Raw genomic sequence first — 15255 nt, forward strand, 5'->3', positions numbered from 1 at the left:
CATTTTGTGTTACAAACGTCAAATTAACAATAGAACAACCCTCATTTATCTTTTTGCATAATAGATTAAAGAATATCACATTTGTGTTTTCGTTTTTTTTTTAAACTTCAGATCTAAATTTGGGTTTTTTTTTTTTTTTTGGTTTCTTAAGAATTAAATTATTTTTTGGGTTTTGTTGTGTTTACCTCTGTTATTTTGGGGGGACAGTGTTCTGTACTTCTTGTTCTTCAATTCTGCTTCCTTTTACCAAAAACTCTTCGCCGGATTTAATGGTTTTTTCTTGGTGATGTCCGACTCCGGCGACTCCCCACACACGAAGCAGGTCGTTTTCCCGTGTGTTTTACTGTTCACAGTATAAATGTTAAGTTGTTGGGCTTGGGCAGTACAAAAGTAAAGAAAATGGGCTGGGGCAGTAAAAAAGTTGTTTTTGCCGTGTTCCAGTATTTTTGTAAAGTTTTGGTCCAAAAACAGTATATATGTAAATTTCCCTTTACATACTATACTATACGGACAAAATAGGGTGTCTTACTGTAGATATTCCCTATATATATTGGACATATATATTGATTTATTTTAGATACAGTTTCACCCAATGTGATTGACGATTGACATTGGTTTCCTCAAATGATTTCGTGTGCCTAAAAATAAATAAATAAATAATAATGATTTTAGCTATAGGTATCTTCCGGATATCTTTCACAAACTAAAGTGATATAAACATTTTTCTTATATTGGTTGGGTATATAGAAGGTTTTTTGCGTAATAGTTCAGGTATTATTGTTATTATTTTATTAAAATATATAATAGTTTTAATTATAATAATAATTAAGGATATCTAATATTTAATTAAATTAATTGAAATAAATTATCAACAAAGTGATTTTTTTTATGTAGATTAGTTTAATAAAAATATTAAAATAATTGTGTATGTGATTCGTAAATTTATTACCTAACTCAAAGGTGAGTTAATATTTGGTTGAGTTTCATGCATATCTGTAGTGATAAATGTGTGACAATTATAAAATATTTTGTGTGAATAATATGTTAGTCCAAAGATTGCATATTGTTTGACATAATTTATTGTCATTGTTTGATAACTACAATAAGAGTACCACTTACAATTAATATTGTTGTCCAAAGACTTAATATTAATGATGTGTTTGGTATCTTGAGATGGGATTAACCATTATTTGAATTTATTGTTTTATTTGGATTATAATATGAGCATGTTATTTATGTAGTTGTATTGTTCTTTTCAGCTGATGCTAGTATATCTGCTAACCTTAATTCGGTACAAGTCCTTAATTATAATAACTTTAAGGACTAGAAGGAGAACATTTTCATTGTTCTTGGCTGCATGGATCTTGACCTTGCATTAAGGATGGATCGTCCTACTCCTCTTACAGATACTAGTACCTTCGAGCAAACGAGGATATATGAGAAGTGGGACCGTTCAAACTGCATGAGTCTTATGATCATCAAGCGCGCCATACTTGAGGCTTTTAGGGGTGCGGTGTCCCAGGATGTCACCAATGCCACAACTTTCCTTGCTGAAATTAAGAAACACTTTGTAAAAAGCGATAAGGGAAATAAGTACTCTTTTAAGGAAACTTATTTCCATGAGGTTTAAGGGCAAGGAAAACAGAAGGGAGTACATTATGGAAATGTTTCACCTTGCTTCAAAGTTAAAGGCACTAAAGCTTGAGCTTTTAGATGACTTTCTTGTGCATTTAGTGCTTATCTCTCTTCCTCCACAATTTAGTCAATTCAAGGTCAGTTACAACTACCAAAGGGAGAAGTGGACTCTTAATGAGCTCGTTGTTGGATATTATTTTACCAGGATCTTAGATCTACTCATAAGTATGTTGTTTAACACCCTAAATATGAACTTTCTAAAACGATAAAATAAACACATATAAAGTTAAGAAAACCTTACATTGATGCAGCAGAATTAATGTCTCCTTCCACTCAGATCTCTAACCCTTGTATCCTTTTTGTCGCAGAGTATAAGCAAGATCTGAGCCCGAATGTCCTTCTCTTTGAGTTTGATCCTTCACAGTCTTCCAATCTATGATTGAGTTACCACTTGCTGTGTGTGGGCACTTACTCTATCACTAGGGTTGAAATTTAGGAAGAGAAAAGCGAGAGAGGGGTTTCGGCCAAGGTATAGAAAAGGGAAGGCTCAGTTTTTCTGAAGAGAGAATTTTCTGATAGAAAAGGTTATTGAAAACTTTTGTTTGACTGAGCCATCACTTTGTATTTATAGGTAACTACTAGGTTTAGGATAGGAATTATTTGGCATTAAAATAATGAAAATATAAATTTGAAAAATCTAAATAAGTGGCCGACCATGGTGTAGATAATGGGCCCACTTGATTTTGCAGTTTTAACAAATTTTATTTCTATTTTCTCAAAAACGCCAATTTTTCAATTCTAACAATTTAAATGCCAAAACTAATTATTTAATAACTAAAATAGATTATTAAATAATATTGTCATTTAATTTAATTATTAATTAGACATATAAAGTCCATTAATAAATAAATAAACCTAGAAACTCTTTTCTTTACAATTTCGACCATGTTTAGTGAAAATTCACAAATTAAACATAGCCTAACTTTAGAATTATAATTGATTAATCACAAATCAATTATTGAGTCTTACAAGCAGTATGTTCTCAACTAGAATGGGGACCATGGATCTATATGCTGAGCTTCCAATAAGTGAACCGAATTTACCAAGTAAATTCCTACTTATTAATTCTTCGTTGAATCCACTCTTAGAACTTAGAATTGCACTCTCAGACTTATATAGAGCATATTATATGTTCCACGATATAGATATGCTATCTCATTTAACCATTGTTATAATCTTATTGTGATCAAAGATCCTCTATATAGATGATTTACATCGAGATGGGATAATTTTACCGTTCTCACCCCTCAATGTATTTTACCCCTTAAAACACTTAGCTACCTGTAAATGGTGTTTAGTGATCTAAGAATTAGTCACTTAAAGAAGAGCTCATCCATTTACTTCTATTTGCTAAGCTCGAAGGGAATCATCACTTGACTTCTATACACCAGAAGAAGCTATAGATTCCATATTTATGTTCAGCACTCCCACTCAATCATACCATCATGTTCCCAAAATATATGTATCATCCTGACCCAAAAGTAGGCTTAACTAATAAATCAAAGAACATGAATAGTACTCCTGATTTGAGCCTAAGCATATGAGGATTTAGATTCTTTTAATCTTAAGATCAACTACTGATATTGACTTGGAAAGATATAACGGTAAGTTTATAATATCTTAACTAAGTTGCAATATCAGTCCAGTCCAATGTATACTCCATACATTCGAAACTAGTATACTTTACTAATGTCCTGGAAAGAACATAACACTTACTCCAAGTGTAAGTACACATCATCGCTGATTATCACATTAGTGTAAATCCAAAACACTGATGAAACAGGGACTAAGTCTTTTGATTCATATGATCACAATCACATTCCACTGTGTTGACGATACTGTAATTGTGAATAAACATATGATCTGGATTTAACTGATTTTGTGTGTAAATGTAATAAACATATTAAACCATTAGCATGTAAAATTCATGCAAACATTAATCACTTCAAATTTCTTATATTGATTACTAATTAGATTGTAAAGAGTTTTATTTAGGGCATAAAACCCAACACTCATTTCCTTTTGTTTTCAAGAGGAAGAAAGAATAAAGCAAGAGAAGACTGAAAGTGCTAATTTGGCAAGCACCTCTAAGGATAAGGGCAAGAAAAGAAAAAATGAGGCTGCTAAGGATAAAGGTCCTGCACATAAGAAACAAACTCAAGTCAACAATGATGATGGTTGTTTGTTTTGCCACATGAAATGACACATAAAGAAAGAATGTGCTAAGTACATTGCATGGCGAGCAAAGAAAGGTACATTTCTTACTTTGGTATGTTCTAAGGTAAATTTAGCGTCAGTACTAAGAAACACTTGGTGGTTAGATTTCAGTGCTTCTACTAACATCAGTTTTTCAATGCAGGGTTGCCTGAGTTATCGAAAGCCAAGTGATGATGAAAGAAGCATTTATGTGGGAGGCGACAAGTGGGTGAATGTGGAAGCAATAGAGCATTTTAGGTTGTTGTTAATTACTAGTTATTATTTTGATTTAATAGATACTTTTGTTGTATGGTCATTTAAATGAAATTTGGTTTCTGTTTCTTGTTTGGAAAAATTGGGTTATTGTTGTTCATTTAGAAATAATTGTTTTAGTTTATCTATTAATTCAAATACTGTAGGAACTTGTTCACTTATTGTTTATGACAACTTATATTTTCTTGACATCGTCGCTTCTTATAATGAAACGTTGAATGTCGAATCACGTGGTACTAAGCGTAAAATGGATAATGAAAAATCAAGATCCTTATGGCACAAACGGTTAGGTCACATCTCTAGAAATAGTGTTGAGAGACTTGTGTCTGGTGGAATTTTAGAATCAACTGATTTTTTAGACTTTGATGTTTGCATTGAATGCATCAAAGGCAAACAGACAAAAATAAAGAAATTGGGTGCGAAAAGAGCTATAGATGCCTTAGAGTTGATATATACGGATATTTTTCGGCCATTTCAAACACCTTCTTGGAATGGTCAATAATATTTTGTATCATTCATAGATCATTACTCAAGATATGCGTACCTATTTCTACTTCATGAAAAGTCTCAAGTCTTGGACGTGTTCAAATCTTTTAAGGCTGAAGTTGAGAATGAACTTAGCAAAAGAATAAAGCAAGTCAGGTCTGACCGTGTGGTGAGTACTATGGTAGATATGACAGATCAGGTGAACAACGTCGAGGACCTTTTGCCAGATATCAAGAGGAATGTGGAATTGTCCCACAATACACTATGTCGGGATCTCCTAGCATGAATAGTGTTGCTGAAAGACAAAACTGTACTCTTAAAGATATGGTAAGGAGTATGATCAGTCATTCAACCTTACCAGAATCACTCTAGGGAGAGGCACTTAAGACAGCAGCCTACATTTTAAATATGGTACCAACTAAAGCAGCTGAAAAAATACCTTATGAGCTTTGGACAAGGCGAAAAGCCTAGTCTTAAGCACTTTCATGTTTGTGGATGTCTAGCTGAGGCTAGGCCTTCCAGGCTAAATGAAAAGAAGCTGGAACCTAAAACTGTGAGGAACTACTTTATTGGATATTCTAAGCAATCTAGGGGTTTCAAGTTTTATGATCCCAAAGTAAGGAATACATTTGAAACGGGAATTGCAAAGTTCTTTGAGGATATTGAGTTTTGGGAGAGAAATATTGTTAAAGACTTTGTTTTTGAGGAGGATTTAGAATCAACCACTCCTCTTGAAGATGTGTTGATTTCTATTGCATTAGTTGGTTTTGACAATGTTCAGGATTCCAATCCAAATATTGATCAAGTTTTAGATCAAGAGCAACCAAACATTGTCAATCAAACCGCAGAGGTACAAACTGAACAACCTTAAGAACAAGTGCCTTTGCGGCAATCCACTAGAGAAAGAAGAAATACTATTAATCCAGATGATGTTGGGTTTTGTGCCCTAAATAAAACTCTATTTCAATGTAATCTTTTTCTATTCAAATCAATAAAGAAATAGATTTACTTTCATTATTTGTTTAATGTGTTATTTGGTTCATGTGATCATCTATTTACTTATTTGATTAATAAATTTATCCAAACCCTTATCACATTTATATTCTTGTTTATTGTGTTGTCAACATAGTGGAAAGTAATCAAAATTGTGTGATTAAATGTATTCTTAGATTTATCAGTACACAGGATTTAACCGATATGATAATCAACAACGTAGTTTACGTTCACCTTGGATAAGTGCTATGTCCTTTCCAGGGCATTGGTTAAAGTAAGCTTGGGTTCGATGTATGAAGTATGCATCGGAAGGGACCGATATTGAATTTGAACTAGATATGATAATCTTACCGTAATATCTATTCAATTTAATATCACCTAGTTGATCCTAGATCAAAGGATCTCAATCCTGAGATGGTTAGGTTCGATCTCGAGAGTGTTATTTGTGTTCTTTGATTTGTTTGTTAAGCCTTGCTTTTGGTCCGGGTGATACGTACATTTTTCGGAATACGATAATACAATTGAGTGGGAGTGCTAATCATAGATATGGAATCTATAGCTTCTATTCGAACATAGAAGTGAAACGATCATTTCCTTCAAGCTTGGCTAAATAGAGATAAATGATAGAGCGCTCATTTTAGTGATTATATTAGTTCACTAAAATATCATTTATAGGTAGCTAAGTGTTTTAAGGATAAAATACAATGAAAGGGTGCAACGGTAATTTTGTCCCTATGCAATGTAAATCATCTTAGAGGATGATTAATTATTGGGATTATAAAAATGGATAATTAATAGCGTATCTATATCGTGGAACATATAGAGCGTTCTATATAACTGAGAGTGCAATTCCATGTTCTATAGGGGTTCAACGAGGAATTAATAAGTTAGAGAATTTACTTGGTAAATTCTAGATCAGCTTATTGGAAGCTCGGTTATATAGGCCCCTGGTCCCCGTACTAGTTGAGACAAACTGCTTGTAAGACTTAGTTAATTGATTTTAATTAATCAATTTTAATTCTAAAATTAGACTATATCTAGTTTATGAATTTTCACTATGTTATAGCTTAATTGTGAAAAAAATTGTATTTTAGGGTTAATATATGGGTAAATACTATTTTGGACCCTGTGTTTTACAAAAGTTACAAAAGTTACAAAAGTTAAATGACAAAATGGACCCTATACTTTTTAAAATAGTACAAATAAGACCCTGAATTGATTTTTTGTCAAAATAAAGTTTAATTATAATTCGATCTAAAAGTGCTATGACAAAACTCTTTGCATTTTTTGTATCTGTTCGTATTAAGCATTGTCTTCAAGTTGGTTGTATTAAAAAAAAAGTTATCAAAAATTAAGCTCAGGGTCCTATTTTTACTATTTTAGAAAATACAGGGTCCATTTTATCATTTAACAAAACACAGGGTCCAATCTATAACTTTTGCAAAACATAGGATCTAAAATGGTATTTACCCATAATATATTAATTAAGAGACTTTGTGGAGTCTAATTAATAAATATTGTAAATGACAATTTTATTTGATAATTATTTTAATTATTAAATAAATAGTTTTGACATTTATAGGGTTAAAATTACAAAAAGTGGTATTTGTGAAAAATAGATAAAATAGTTGAGAAAAATGGAAAAAACCAAACTAATGTGGGGCCAAATATGTGGCCGGCCACTTAGTGTCAATTTTGCTCAATTTTTTATCAATTTTTTATTTCAAATAATTGAACCCCAACCCTATTAGAAATTAGTATAAAAGGAAGGCTATGGTGTCATTATCCAACTAATGCCTCCAAAGCTAAAAACCTTGTTTTCTTTCTAGGTTGATGTGACCTCTTCCTTTCTTCTCTTAATTGCGAAACAGCATAGCTATTCTTCAGAAACCAAAATTCAGCCATTAGTGATTTAGTGCATGCCCACACATAACAAGTTGGTCCTCAATCGTAGTATGAAAGACTGTGAAGAATCCAAACAACAAGAAGGAGAATTGGGCTCAGATCTTGGTGATACTCTGCTACAGAAAAGATACAAGGGTTAGAGATCTGAGCGGAAGGAGTCATTTAATTCCGCTGCAACCACTGTAAGGTGTCTCATACCTTTTATGTGTTAATTGTCATCGTTTAGAAATTCATATTAGGATGTTAAAAAAACATACTTGTTAGTAAATCTAGATCCTGGTAAAATATATTCCAACAGATGAATACATGGTGTATCTTCAAGAACATGAGGATGACATTGGAACGATGGAAGACGATACAATCATCTTTCATCAGGCCATGAAAAGTCCTAACTCTCAAAAGTTGAATGATGTCATGAATGAAGAGAATAAGTCTATGCAAGACAATAAAGTTTGGGAAGCTGTGCCATTACCAGAAGGTGTAAAACAAATTGGTTGTAAATGGATATTTAAAACCAAGCGGGATGAAAATTGTAATGTGGTGAGGTTTAAGGCTCGTCTTGTAGCAAAAGGCTATACTTAGAAACAAGGCATTGATTATAAAGAGACTTTCTCTCCAGTTGCATCGAAAGATTATTTTAGAATAATAATGGCACTTGTTGCTCACTTTGATCTTGAGTTACATCAGATGGATTTTAAAATAACGTTTCTCAATGGCAACATTGATGAGACAATTTATATGGAGCAACAAGAAAACTTTGTGTGTGGTTACCCAAAGAAAATGGTTTGGAAATTAAAAAAAATCCACCTATGGACTCAAGCAAGCTTCCTGTCAATGGTACCACAAATTTCATCAAGTGGTTCTCTTATTTGGTTTTGAGATGAATGTTGTTGATGATTGTGTGTATCATAAGTTTAGTGGTAGTAAGTGCATATTTCTGGTTCTATATGTCGATGACATATTGCTTGCCTCTAATGATATAGGCTTATTGCACGAAACTAAGAGATTTCTATCCAAGCATTTTGAGATGAAAGATCTTGGTGATGCTTCTTTTGTTTTAGGAATTCCAATACATCGAGATCGTTCTTGGGGTATTCTTGGATTATCACAAAAGAGCTATATCGATAAAGTACTCAAACGGTTTGGCATACAAGATTGTAGACCAGGTGATACCCCTGTCATTAAAGGAGACAAATTTTGTCTTAAACAATGTCATAAAGGAAGCCTTGAAATTCAAGAAATGCAAAAGATTCCTTATGCTTCAGCTGTTGGGAGTCTAATGTATGCGCAAGTTTGTATACGTCAAGATATAGCGTACATTGTTTGAGTGTAAGGCAGATACTTAAAGCAATCCAAGAATTAATCACTAGAAAGAAGCCAAAAAGGTTATGAGATATTTGAAGAGAACAAGAGATTCCATGCTCACATATAGGAGGTTAGATAACTTTGAGATCATTGGATATTTTGACTCTAACTTTGCGGGATGCCAAGATAGTAGGAGATCCACTTCAGGGTACATATATTTGTTAGGTGGTGGAGTAATATTGTGGAGGAGTGCATCATCTACCATGGCAGTATAGTTAGTTGCATGTTATGAGGCATCCAAGCATGGCATATGGCTGAGAAACTTTGTCACCGAGCTGCGCATTTGGACTGCCTGTTGCTGAATTACCCTACTAGGACAGGTAGAGTGAGTCATTCAAACTTCCCCTCCTTCTCTGTTGGGCTTCACGACATAAGGGAATTGTTGAATTTCCCTCTTTTGCCATTATGTTAGTCAGTCCCATTGTTGTTGCGCTTGCCTCCACCATTCTCATTTCAAGAGAATTAACAAAGATCTTCTATGCTGGTTAGCATGTTGGACAGTGCTTGTGGCGCTATGAAGCCCTGTGTTTGTTCGTCATTGACCTGGCCTCCTTGCTAGGCTTCTCAGACAGCTTCTTCCAACTTTACGAAGCCATCAACTCGCTCGAGGAACTCCTCCACGTTGTTCGTTGAGATCCTTCAGATATCTTTCCAAAAGTCACTCAACAGTAAGATGTCTCCAAGTATGGCCGTATATTGGCCTTCTTCTATCATGCTTTTGACCTTGGTGGCCTCAGTAAGGAACTGTTGAATGTAGTCCTTTAAAGGTTCATCTTGCCTTTACTTTATTTCGACAAGATCCTCTAGTCGAGCAGGTATTTGTCTTGAAGTAGAGAAACTGAATATAGAACTCTCTTGAGAGCTCTTCCCAAGAATTAATTCTTCCTGGGACAAGCTTGAAATACCTTTGTTGGGCTATTTCAGCTAGAGTTGCCAGAAAAATTTGGCATCATACATCTTTAGATACTTGTTGGAGATCCATTTGGTTCTTAAAGTATTTCAGGTGTACTAGGGGATCTTCTTTCCCCGTGTACATCATCCAAGTCGACATCTTGAATTTTGGCAGGAGTAAGGCTTTTATATATGCTAAGAATGGTGACCCCCTGGATCTGTTTAGCTCAAGTTCTTAAGGTTTTGGACTAGCTAGGCCCATAGGCATGTCTCGTATTTGATCCAACTGTGCTTGCACAGAAGAATTTGTTATTGCGGGTGTTTGGTTAATTGGCCCTTCTTGATTGAGTTGCAGCCTTAGATTGACCAAAGTCTGGCCGACCCTACTTTGGGAGAGGGTATATTGGAGGTTGACCAGCCCTATACTAGGCAGTGCCTCGCCTTTCACTCCTTCTTCGTTGGCTGGTGGAGACTATGTGTTGACATGGGGTAGATCACACCAATTGTTGGAGTCTGCTGGATCTATATGTCTGAAGTGATTGTATTAACTTCTCAAATTGTTGTTTTGGGTGTTTCAACCTATTCCCGGTCCTTGGCGAGTGAAAATTAATCTTTGGGTGACTCGCTCCCCTCAGGCAGGGAATGCTCCTCTCGGGCCAGACATAGGGACTTAAGGAGGTGTTTGGCCGGCCATGGGGACTGTTGGGAATATTTTACCAGGATCAAGATTTACTATCAAATATGTTAATTAACATCCTAAATATGAATATATCTAAAACAATGAAACTAAACATATAAGAGTTTAGAAAACCTTACATTGGATGTAGAGGAATATAATGACTCATTCCGCTCAGATCTTAAACCCTTGTTCCTTTCTGTCGCAGAGTATTATCAAGATCTGAGCCTGATCTCTTTCTCTCCTTCGGCTTGGTTACCACTGTCTAACTCACTATGATTGAGTACTTAACTTGCTATGTGTGGGCATGACACTATTCCACGAAAGGTTCGAATGTGGTCAACAATAATGACGGAGGTTAAACCACAATAGAAGGAACTCTCTCATCTACTAGTTGTCTGACAGAGAAAACTAGGTTTGATTTGGTTGAAGGCATCAAATGGATGAGTGAGAGCATCATGTTCTTTTTATAGTGTTTCAACAAAGGCTAAGTGCTGAATTATACAGACTAAAAAAGAATAATATATTGGCAAACAATCACTTCTAAGGGCCGACCATAAAGGACCAATCTCTAGTAACAATTTAGCAACTTTTTTCCACTACTTATTCTTCTTTCAATAATACCATATTTTCCAATTCAATCCTATAAATGCGAAAAAATATTCATTTAATAATTATAATTAATTATCAAATAAAATTGCTATTTATATTATTTATTAATAAGACCATACACAGTCTTTCAATTAATAAATTGACCCCAAAACCTCTTTTCTTCACAATTAAGCCCTTGCTTAGTGAAAATTCTTAAGTAAGACATAGTCTAATTTTAGAATTAAAATTGATTAATTAAAACCAATTAACTGAGTCTGCAAGCAGTATTATCTTAACTAGTGAGGGGACCATGGGCCTATATAATCGAGCTTTCAAAAAGTAGATCTAGAATTAACCAAGTAAATTCTCTAACTTATTAATCTCACTTTCTGCCACTATAGATTTGGAATTGAATATTACTCTCAATTACATAGAACACTCTATATGTACCACGATATAGATACGTTATGATTATCCATTGTTACAATCCTAATTGTCAAAGATCCTCTATAGATGATCTACATCGAATAGGGACTAATTTACCGTTCTACCCTTCATTGTATTTTATCATTACAATACTTAGCTACCTATAAATGATATTTCAGTAAGGTAATATAATTAATGAAATAAGGGCTCAATCATTTATCTCTATTCAGCCAAGCTCGAAGGAAATCATCGTTTCACTACTAAATAGTTATAGAAGCTACAGATTCCATATTTATGTTTAGCGATCCCACTCAATTGAACTACCATGTTCCCAAGATGTAAATATCTGCCAGAACCTTTATTTAGCTTCCACGAACAACTTGAAGAACATGAATAATACCACTAAGCTAAACTTAACCATGTCAGGATTAAGATCCATAGACCTAAGATCAACCATGATATGGACTTAGAAAGATATAACAGAAAATTTATGATATCTTATACAAAATCAATATCGGTCCCTTCTAATATATACTCTATACATCTGATACTGGTAAACTTTGTCAATGCCCTAGAAAGGACATAACACTTATCCAAGCTGTAAGTATACCTTATCGTCGATCATCATGTCAGTCTAAATCCAGTGAACTGACAAATCATGGGAATTAAACTTTTGAACATATAATCATGGTTATATTCCACTGTGCTGACGACACTATAATCATGAACAAAGATATACATATTTATATATGTTCTGGACTTAATAGAATCGCTACATTAAATATAATCATGAAAAAAATCATGTGAACCATACAACATAAAATGCAATTTCTGATCATTATTAATTAGTAAATCTAATTATATTGAAATGGGTTTTATTTAGGGCACAAAACTCAACAAACTCTCACTTGCACTAATGTAAAAAAATGTGCATTTCAAATAATCTAAAGACCTTGATATCTAGTGCAATTGTAATATGTAGTATTCTCTCTGTAATAGAATCTAATAGGTTGTATTCAATACAAACTTTCTCCACCATTAAATATCCTTAATCACAAAATACTTATATTGTGAAATTTCTCTCTATATGTCTACTCCTCTAAGGATACTGGATTCTTTACTTTTTGACAACTACTTCTATGTTAGTCAGGAAGTAACACTAGTAGTTCATAAATTGTTGGTACAATGCAAAAAACTGTCTAGAACTTTCCATAGACTGAATAAGTATCCTTCCTGAAACTTTAACATTCAGTCTCACTGGAAGAGTTAGAATTTCAGATAGGTTTTTACACTTCTCCAAAATCACTACTCCAGCCCCAGAGTAATCACCATATCATCAGTAGACTTTCTAGCATCAAGGCAAGTCTAGAAATTTGATTTGGTGTTGTCTAAGAGTATTAAAATACCACCCTTATCAACTAACATATAGTTCCTCTTCTTGATCTTAAGATTTACTTGATTGTCTTCCAATGTTCCTTTCTTTGATTAATCTGATACTTACTCATTAATCGCACTCAGCAGTAGGTGTCTGGTCTAATGCATAGGAAAGCATATCTAAGACCTCTCACTATTGATCCTAAGGAATTCTTTCATTGGCATTTAACTTTTCTGGAATAGTTAACACTTTTTCCTTAGATAAATAAAATTTATGTCTAGAAGTCGAAAAGATTCTATAGATTGCCATTAAAAAAATGCTCCACCATCTCACTAAAGTAAGTTGCTTGCACTAGAGTAAGTATATCACCAGGCATAGCACAAGCCATAGGTTTAGATAAACTCAAACCTTTAAAACTAGGAGTAGGAAGTTTTGTTAAATCCATGGAATAAACTTATTTTCAAAATTTCTTTTCTTGTCCTTGTAATAGAAAACTTTTGGTTACTCCATATAAATGGTTTTAACCAAAGTTCTCTGGGCTTGGCTTCGTAGTTCCTTATTTTGACTATCCATTACTTGTTTAAACTAACAATGGATTTTCATCAGAAGTGTCTTCCATGTAATAACAGGGTGAGTTCCTTAAAACTCTCCAACTACGACGAGGTACGGTGACTTACTATCTAAGAACATAAGTTGTATGGACCTCATCAGTTGTGTCAAGACAATAGAGGCAGTGAGACCATCTTATATAGAATAAGATGATAGAACAATTTAGAATCAAGTGAAAAAATTTATTTCATTTACTTTGCTAATTAATTTTCCAATTTAGTCATACTCTTAGAAAAGTAGTATTTATTGAAACAAACACTTTCTTATCTTGATGACCATAGGATGGTCCACCCCTAATCACTTAGAATAGCTATCAAACATGCAAACCTTAGTTAGTAGCTCTAGCTTTTCTTAAGTTCACGATCAGGACATCCCAGAATCTAGTAATTGTGTACACTAAGTACATAACCATTCCATCATTCTAAAATTTTCCTATCACTAGGGTATATCCCTAGAAGGACTTAGGCAGCTACTAGTAACTAATCATAGACCTTTCACTTTCATCAATATGCAAACCAAATTTCTAGGGAGGTAAGTTTGGGTAAAATTTAAAATTCAACTTAATGCCCTTTAAACTGCATATCCACCAAATATTTCTCCACCCCTATTAGTTCGCAAGATCTTAAACAACTTACCTTAATGGTTTTCCACCATTGCTAGAAATTTATAAACTTTCTCAAATATTTCAAATTTCTTTACTGAAGGTAAAATCTAGAGTGATCGTATAAAAATTTAACGATAACTCATATCCACTATTGAATGTACATCCATGTGTCAAATACAGATGGATCTACTTTCAAGTCGATGTAGGCATATTGACTCTTTCCAGAGAATGATCTTGTCAAAATCAATATGAACAAGATGCAAATGCCATAGATATATATTATCTGGTTGTGTCATTTTGATGACTTAGGTCTAGTTTCAATAAAGTGTTCTTAGAATAGTCCAAGTGGATCTTTGTCACAGAATACAAAACTCATATTCCATACATAAACATACAGTTCGAATCTATTGATAGAAAATGGATATTAATAACTTGTGAAAGTCAAACTGTATTCTCCAATGTATTCTAGAAAACTAAAATTGAAATTTCAATTTGGAATCTAAAATTTAAAGTCAAAGACTTAAATTTATATACCAAATATACAATTAGTGATTATTCTAGACTGGACCTACACTACTAATCTAAATCTAAGTTTTAATTGCCCTAAGTAAGCATATACAAGTAGAAGATTTTTAAGACAAAGGATTTATATCATTTAGGGATAGAATGTTGGGAATATAGTCATCTGTGTTATTCAATTTCATAGAACAAAATAGAATTACATCATAAGCAGATGATTTATAAACCATTCATCCAATGATATACTATCTAAATGAAAAAGCTAAGAGGAAAAATTAAAGGATAATTTTGATTAAAATAAGAATTCAACGATGTTCCGTTTAGGAAAGAGTCAAAGTTATTCTTATTTTATAAATCTCTTCATTGTTTCATATTGTAAACACTAGTCTAAGTTGTCATCTTTGGATGTACAGCTCGATGTTGCATTTGAAATACTTATATGTCAAGATCTAACACTATTATGTTTGTCTAACGGATGACAATCTTTTAGAATTTGTCCCATTACAAACAACAAGCTAAGTTAGGCCAACAATGAAGACTCGAAATTTATAACTACAATATCAATAATAGAAAACAATATAGGTTCAATATGAATTCATACACATTTAGAAATTATCATACATTTAGCAAGTAAAAAAGACATGTGAAAAT

General features: G+C 33.4%; 1 protein-coding gene across 1 annotated transcript; it reads left to right on the top strand.

The window, feature by feature from the left end:
* Positions 1-5092: 5092 nt before the first annotated feature.
* Positions 5093-5521, top strand: LOC133036036 (uncharacterized). Its single transcript, XM_061112508.1, has one exon. It carries the CDS (start codon positions 5093-5095, stop codon positions 5519-5521), a length of 429 nt encoding a protein of 142 aa, XP_060968491.1.
* Positions 5522-15255: the final 9734 nt, after the last annotated feature.

The sequence above is a fragment of the Cannabis sativa genome, chromosome 3, assembly GCF_029168945.1.
Source record: "Cannabis sativa cultivar Pink pepper isolate KNU-18-1 chromosome 3, ASM2916894v1, whole genome shotgun sequence".
In the NCBI taxonomy this organism is placed as follows: Eukaryota; Viridiplantae; Streptophyta; class Magnoliopsida; order Rosales; family Cannabaceae; genus Cannabis; species Cannabis sativa.